The 7603-nt window shown below is 64.9% G+C and overlaps 1 protein-coding gene across 3 annotated transcripts; it reads left to right on the forward strand.

Annotated features, from left to right (window-relative positions):
- Positions 1-324: 324 nt before the first annotated feature.
- On the forward strand, positions 325-6750 carry CHMP6 (charged multivesicular body protein 6). Of its 3 annotated transcripts, XM_042916569.1 has the most exons (8): positions 325-416; positions 2544-2653; positions 2771-2858; positions 2947-3033; positions 3775-3840; positions 4062-4142; positions 5184-5238; positions 5766-6750. In XM_042916569.1, the coding sequence occupies exons 1-8, from the start codon at positions 354-356 to the stop codon at positions 5819-5821; spliced, it is 606 nt and encodes a 201-aa protein (XP_042772503.1). In that variant the 5' UTR covers positions 325-353; the 3' UTR covers positions 5822-6750. The 3 variants fall into 3 exon arrangements, with proteins under 3 accessions (XP_042772503.1, XP_042772501.1, XP_042772500.1); XM_042916567.1 differs by lacking the exon at positions 5766-6750 and having other exon boundaries at positions 4062-4215; positions 4289-5238; XM_042916566.1 differs by lacking the exon at positions 5766-6750 and having other exon boundaries at positions 4062-4178; positions 4252-5238.
- Positions 6751-7603: the final 853 nt, after the last annotated feature.

Genomic DNA, 7603 nt, shown 5'->3' on the forward strand with positions numbered 1-7603 from the left:
ATTTTGTGGTCGGCACCAGCCAGGGGGCGGGGGGAGACTGTCCACCGGTTACCGGGAAGGATCCCACCTAACCCGAGACTGGAACTTTCAGTCTTCGTTTGCAATGCTGGGGGACATTCTGGAAGCGCACGTGAAATGCATCATTTAGGGCTGCCGAGGCCCTGCCCGCAGTGTCACCGTGCCATCGTCGCCAAGGCGTGCGGGGGCGGATTCGAACCCGGGGCCCGCCTTCGGCTCGCCCGCACACGTTTCGCCTTCTGCGGCGCCTGGCCCTGCCCGGCCGCCGTAGGGGGCGGGGCCGGGGTACGGAGGCCGGGAGGGCGGCGGCGGGCGGGGCCGCGGGCCGGGGCGCCATGGGCAACCTGTTCGGCCGCAAGAAGCAGAGCCGGGTCACAGAGCAAGACAAGGCCGTCCTGGTGAGAGCCGGGCCCCCCGGCGACGGCGGGGAGACTGAGGCAGGGCTGCGGCCACGGGAGGGCCTGCCCCCACCCCCCCCCACGCCGGGCGGGCTTCTCGCAGCCGCGTCGCAGCGCCGGACCGCAGGCTGCCGGCGACCGGCGCGGGGACTAGACGGGGCCGCGGTTTCGGGGGGCGGCGCCGAGTGTCGCGCTGAGTCGTGGTCACACCTGGTGTCCCGGCGAGCGCGCGCTCGCAGGTGGCAGGTCCCGAGTCCCACGTTCCGGGCCGCCCCGCCGTGTGGCCGGCGCCGGGGCGCCGAGCGAGGGTGATGGGCTCGTCTGCCACCGCCCCACGCCGCTGTTTCCGGGGAGCTCCGGGAGAAAGCTCGTTTGCGTGGAAAGAATTGTAGGATACGTTAAGGGGAAAGGCACGTCCAGAGAAATCCAGTTTTGCAAGGAGAAAAACGTACCAGGAAGGAGGTGGTGCAAAATTTGAGCAGAGTTTACCTTTGCTTGCTTTGCAAAAATTTCTGCAGCAAAAATGCATTAATTTGTGCTAAGAAACAAATTCAAATGACAGATTCCCCCCACCCCTTGGCTTCAGAAACCGTGTTATAAACGGTTCTTAACTGAAGTTCCCCACGTGGAGAGGAAACAGGCACGTTTGCCACTAGAGAAAATGTGAGCGGCGTTGGGTGCTGAATGGGAAGAGGGGCACAGGCACTAGGGAGGCAGGGGTCAGGCCCTGGCGGAGAGCTGAAGCCCCCAAGGTGATTCTCTTCAAGGAGTCGCCTTTGGGTTTCTCTTCCAGGCTTTTCTACTTGCCAGGGATTGTTTGGTGGGTCCACACTGTAACAACGCGGTTTGCACACAGTAAAACAAATTACTGCCTGGTGTGTTCCCAGGATGAAAAGTTGAGCTGAGAAACTCCATGCCCCAGTGTGCTGTCCGTCCTGTGACCCTCCACGGATACCCCTTAGGAAGTTTACAAAGGGGGCAGCCCGGCCACACCTGCTGCGTTTAGCTGTCTTCCACACTTTGTACTCAACCAGCTTGGATAATGGCCCGAAGGGCAGGGGCGGGGCGGGGGCTCAGCTCCTGGGGAGGAACAGTGGCCAGGGCTGAGAAGGCTGGGCACGCAGGCTGGCCCCGGTGTGTCTGAGCCGTGGGAGCAGGATAGTGGGTGCCTTGCACTGCAGCCAGGAGAAGGCGTGCAGCCATCACCCAGCCTGCCCCACAGGCCACCCGGTGCACCGGGCAGGCGCTAGAGAGAACGTGCTGTGGAGGGGCCGTGAGAGGTCCCTGCAGACACGTCTACACTACGGGATGATGTCTCACTATACTGAGTCTTAAAGGTGTGCCTGCCCTTGCCGTAGTTCAGTCACAGCAACGGATCCTAAAGATAGAATCGCACGTATGAGAAACGCCCTGTCCTGCAGGCGCTCGCCACAGCGTCATCATTTCAGGTGAAATTTGGAAGAAATGGGAAAGGCCTGAGAAAAGGCAGAATTACCTGACGCGTAAACGGCCGTGCTTCCTCTCCGGGACAGTACGTGGGGGTCCCGGGTGCTTGGCAAGGTCAAGCAAACACTTCACCCAAACACGCCGTCTGTGTGTCCACTCGGACACGGTGATAAGTGACGAGCAGGGCAGCTGAACACGTTAAGGACGCGTCCGAGGCCGGGAGGGGAGGCCCCCAAGCCTCACTGTGGCTGGGTGGGACGGTGGCTCTCGGGTGCACTTCTGTGTCGTCTCTGAACCTCTGAGGCACTGGTGACACTCTCCGACCTGCCCCAGGGCACGCACAGTGATGGCTGCTGCCATCACTTTGAGTGATGTCACTTTGAGAGCGGACACTCCACCTTGGCGCTGCGGACACGTCGGGGAGGGGGGGGGGGGGTTCACTGTCTGTGCCGGGGCCACCCTGGGCACGGCAGGATGTAAGCGGTGTCCCCGGCCTCTACCCACTGACGCCAGCAGCAGCACCCCCCAGTTCCGACAGCCGCAAGTGTCTCCAGAAGTGCCCGAGGGGGCAGGCTTGTCCCCACAGAGAACTGTGTTTCGGGGGGGGGGGGGGGTGGGGGCGGCTTCCAGGCCGGCCTAGCCACACGGGCACCGTGTGGACCCAGGCCTGCTCTTCCGCAGCAACTGAAGCAGCAGCGGGATAAGCTGAAGCAGTACCAGAAGAGGATCACCCAACAGCTGGAGAGGGAGCGGGAGATCGCCAGGCAGCTCCTGCGGGACGGGAGGAAGGAGTGAGTGGGGCCCGGGGCAGGCCGTGCGAGAGGGGGCGTCAGCCCCCTGTTGGCCTAGAGCAGGGGGTGGGCGAGGCCAGGGGGGCGGCCGGGTCACTGCCCGGGTGCCCTCTGCAGACGCGCCAAGCTGCTGCTCAAGAAGAAGCGGTACCAGGAGCAGCTTCTGGACAAGACAGAGAACCAAATCACCAGCCTGGAAACAATGGTAGGCCGGGCGGGTGGGAGGGAGGTGGGGGGAAGGGGTGGGGAAGGCAGGCCCCCCGACCGCCCGGTCCGTTCGGCTTCCGCCCCAGGTCCAGAACATTGAGTTCGCCCAGATTGAGATGAAGGTGGTCGAGGGGCTGCAGATTGGAAATGAGTGTCTGAAGAAGATGCACCAGGTGGGTCCTTGGCGGCCTGGGGCAGAGAGGGGGGCGGGGCTCGTTCCTGAGGCCGCGCCCGGGCCACTGGCGAAGAGGCGTTTGTGCTGGCTGGGAGCGTGGGCAAGCCAGTGGCTCTCGGGAGAGGGTGCCCGTGTCGGTGGCAAGACCAGCTCGGGGTGCTGACCCGAGAACGGGGTGACGGGCGCTGACGACAGAGCGGGTCCACGTGCTCAGGTGAGGGTCCGGTGAGGGTGCGTGAGGGGTGTGTGAACTAACTGGAGGGCTTCCCGGAGGAGGTTAACACGGCCTCACCACAGGAAGCGGCCCAGGGGTGGGTGGCCAAAGAAGAGGTGCGGCCCGGAGAGACCCTGGGCCACCGGAGAGGTGACCGGCGGATGGCTCCGCGGCTGCCCGGCTGCCCCGGCGGTCCGCGGTGTGCCCCTGCCCCGCAAGTCAGCGTGCTACTTCGAACCCAGAAGGAATGAGTCAGGTTTTACTTGTTTTCACCTGGACCTGCGCGGGCTGGTTGGGGAGCCCGAGGGTCTGGGGCAACGGGCCAGCGGGAATCTGGGCGGTGCGGCGGGGCTTCTGAAAAGACAGGTCCATCGGCCCGGAGCCCCCGTGGGCGGGCCCGGCCTACGGCAGAAACGACCAGAGCCACGTGGCGTCGGCTCGGCCGGGCTCGTGCCCTGCCGCTCCAGGGGGCCGTAACGCGAGGGGCCGTTACACGCCTCGCTGACCAGAGTCCCGACCGACTAGGTGATGTCCTTAGAAGAAGTCGAGCGGATACTGGAGGAGACCCAGGAGGCCGTGGAGTACCAGCGGGTAGGTGTTGCTGGGCCAGCGGGGACCGCCTTCCCCCGCACCCGCCACCTGCACGAACCCCCAGCCGCCCCCCGGAGCCACGACTTCTGCGCCTCGGGTGCTCACCTCCTCTCAAGTGAGGGGGGCCTGGAGCGACGGGCTGTCTCCTTCCTCCACGAGGGGCCGCTGCACCCTCTGCCCCAGCCCGGCCACGGTCCTCACCTCCCCTCCTCCCTTCACAGCAAATAGATGAGCTGCTGTCGGGAAGCTTCACTCAGGAGGATGAAGACACCATCCTGGAGGAGCTGAATGCAATCACCCAGGTGAGGGGACCCCCCGCGCTGAGCGCGATCTCCCGGGTGATAGGACACCCCAGGACTGAGCATGATCACCCAGGTGAGAGGACCCCCCGCGCTGAGCGCGATCTCCCAGGTGATAGGACACCCCAGGACTGAGCATGATCACCCAGGTGAGAGGAGTCCCGGGACCGAGCGCAGTCACTCAGGTGACAGGACCCCCAGGACCGAGCACGATCTCTCTGGTGACAGGACTCGCAGAAGACCTCTGCCCCGTGTGATCGTTGGCCTTGGACGGGCACCTTTATTGGGCTTTACAGGAGCACACAATCCTGGCTTTGCAAGTGGTGTTCCCTCCTAAAATAAGTCGAATTTGTGTTAAACTGAGGTGGTTCTTATCTGCCCGGTGACAGCAGGGAGAGCCCGGCCTGGAGAGAACATTCCCCGGGTTGTCCCTCCGAGAGTGTTGCAGACGGCCGAGCAGGCAGTGCCCGTGTGGCACCTCTCACCCGCCGTGGCCAGGTCCCTCCCAGTGGAGCCCCGGGCCCACCTCCCTCTACCAGGCGGCCTTGCCACGCGCAGGCCCCGTGGTGTGTGTCTGCTCCCCGATGGGGACGCCTCCGTCTCTGGGCCATGGCTTCGGGACGCCCCCAGCCTGTGCCCACCAGCCTGCCACTCCCTGCACCTGCGGGACGAGTTAGCGTCTCTGCTCTCTGCCCTCTGGTGTCCCACGTGCACCTGCCTCCTGACGTCCTTCCTCTCGAGGAGCCAGGTGCCCCCTAAGCAGCCAGGGAAGCCAGCTGGGAGGTGAACTGCCATGTGTTGTCCGAGAGGCAGCCCAGCGCCTCTGGGCCGGCCACGCTGCCACAGAGCCGCCCTTCCACCCGGGTGGGCACAGGGTTCAAAGCCCCCGCCCCTGCATGGCCAGAGTGGGACCCGGGATCTCTAGGGAAGCCCCAAGTGAGTCAAGTCTCAGATGCCGGAGACCGAGGAGGAGGCGCTCTGGAACTTTGCACAGCGGGGCTCTTGTTTAGATGGTCTCACCGCCTCTCCCTCTGCTTCTTGCAGGAGCAGCTAGACCTCCCCGAGGTTCCTTCAGAGCCTCTCCCCGAGAAGAAACCAGGTACGCTTCTTGTTCTGTCCTGTGGAGGACCTGTGTTCTAGAACGAAGCCAAATGCCCCGGCCGCAGGGTCCCGCCCTTCCGCTCGGTGGCAGTTGGTTCCTGCCTCCCCAGCTGGGTGGGTGAGGGGCACAGGCCTGCTTGGGGGTCGGGCCCGGTTTCTGGCGGGGAGGGGGGGAGCCTCGAAAGAGCCAAACCCCTTCAGAGAGGCGTGTCCCGCAGGCAGAGCTGGGGAAAGGCCGGGTCCACCCCAGAACCAGCCATCCTCTACGTAGCACAGCCCTGTGGCCCTGTGCCCCGCCGGGGCCCCGGTGGCTGGTGGGCCCTCCGCGTTTCTTTCTGCCCCTCCCCGTCCCTCCCCCTCGCAGGGCTCCTGAGTGCTTGCGACGGGCTGCTGCGGTCGAGGTCCCCACCCTCAGCCCCGCACACAGCCCTGGGACCTGGCTCCTTGCCGCCTTCCTTCTCCTCTGGGAGTTTCTGCCCGTGGGGTCTTCTGCACCCGACAAACACCTCTTTCTTTCCTCTACAGAAAAAGCCCCCACCAAGGCCAGGCCCCAGCAGGCGGACATGGTTGCAGCCTCATAACGTGGCCTCCTTGGCCTGGGACTGGCGGGGACTCCCCAGAGACTGGGGCCCACAGAGTTTGGTGCGCGGCCCGACCTGACGGGCTCCCAGGAGGCCGGCGCCAGGCCGGGCCGGTCGGGTGCTGACGAAGCAGAGTGTGGCGCACACAGGGCTTAGACGCCAGGCTGACTCCGCAGAGCGTTTCCCTGGCGCCGCAGGCTTGCTCTCCTTTCTGGATTCAGTGGCAACATTCGCACCCTCCGGCCAAACAGCTTCTGAGGCTGTGGCTCCCACGCGGCCACAGGCAGGCCCGTCACTCCTGGTGCTGGCCACACTCCCGTCCCCGGCCCCTCGAGGCTCCACCGGCCACCTTCTCCCCAGCTCCCTCTCTGGAAGGCGCGTCAAACCTAGCTTCTTTCCCTTCCCTTTTTCACTTCCTGCTGCTCCTGCCAGCTGGCGGGCAGCTTCCTGAGCTGCCCAGTTTCCGTGTCGGTTCGGGGGCGGAAAGCTCCCCTCTTCTGTGTCGGCGTTTGGGGGCGTTGGACCGGAAGGGGCGCATCCCTGCTGGACTGACGGCTGCAGGAGCCCCGACCGAGCTTCTTCACCTGGGGGTCTGTGTGCAGAGGCTCGGCCCGCTGCAAAGGGATGTTCCCGGAGAGCCAGAGGCCTTGCTGGGGTTCCCGGAGGTGCTGACGGGCCTGCTCTGGTGGGTGTGGCCCCCATTGCCTGGGACTCCGCGCAGCTTGGGCTCCGGAACCTGCCAGAGACCAGGACTCTGCGACCCGCCACCCCTGAGCCGTCAGCCGCCGGGCACGCGCTTGGAGGCTGGAAACGGCTTCCCTAGTTAACGGTTCGTTTTGGTATCGGACAATCCTGACAACGTTTCACTCCCAACAAGGGGGGAGCCCCAAACGGGTCAGCCCCGTATTAAAATTGATGCCTGCATGGTCTCTGGCCTCATGGAGTGGGGTCTGTGGGGGTACCTGGGTGGGTTAAAGTGTGGCTCCTCTCCTCTAGGGTCCCTGGAACACGGCCCCCTGACCCTCACGGGGATTCACTCGAGAGCACCTGCCTGGGGGCTGGGGACACAGGGACAGGTGGAGGCCTTCACTGTGCCAGGCTGTGGGCAGAAGGCAGGCCGGGGCTCCAGCGCTGGGGGTGCCCTGTGCTCCGGCCACCACCTCCGGGCAGCTGCCTGTAGAAGGGACACTGGCGGCCTCGTTCCCCAGGGCCAAGCTCAGGCCCCTCAAAGTGAGGGAGGGCGGTCAGTTGGGCAGCTCCAGGAGGGGGCTGGTTTAGAGTCCCGGTACCCAGGTGGGAAGCCACAGGCCCCAGGGAGCCAGCAGGCAACGGCAAGGAATAGATGGGGGTGTCCCACGTAAGGGGCTTCCCTGCCTTTCACAGAGGGCTCAGTGATGGGATGCAGGCAAGTTGCCAGGGGGTTGGCAGGAGTTTCAGGTGTAATGCACGCCTCAGCCAGGAGGGGGCTCTCTGCCAATTGGGGGGATTTGGCAGGAAACTGGCATTGCCATTCCCAGTCTGGCTGCAGGGCCCCACCCATTTGTTTTTGGTGACACGCCACCTGTCCCCAAGACTGCACAAGGGTCCTGAGGGCAGTTCTGATAGACAAGGAGGAGCAGGCTGCCCTTCCATCCGGCGATCCTGTCCCACTGCAGCTGCCAGTCTGAGGGCGTGGAGGGAACGGATGGCCTGGTTGGGGGGAGACACAGACTCCCACCAGCGGGGTGGACCCCTTTCCTTTCCCTCTGCTCTCCGGGACCCCAGAGCTCGGGCTCGTCTGTG

This window comes from Panthera leo, chromosome E1 (assembly GCF_018350215.1).
Source record: "Panthera leo isolate Ple1 chromosome E1, P.leo_Ple1_pat1.1, whole genome shotgun sequence".
Taxonomy (NCBI): Eukaryota; Metazoa; Chordata; class Mammalia; order Carnivora; family Felidae; genus Panthera; species Panthera leo.

Coding starts and splice junctions, on each gene's coding strand:
- CHMP6 (XM_042916567.1), top strand. CDS start 354: ATGGGCAACCTGTTCGGCCGCAAGAAGCAGAGCCGGGTCACAGAGCAA. Junction 3,034..3,774: donor GTCTGAAGAAGATGCACCAG/GTGGGTCCTTGG, acceptor CCGACCGACTAG/GTGATGTCCTTAGAAGAAGT. Junction 3,841..4,061: donor AGGCCGTGGAGTACCAGCGG/GTAGGTGTTGCT, acceptor CTCCCTTCACAG/CAAATAGATGAGCTGCTGTC.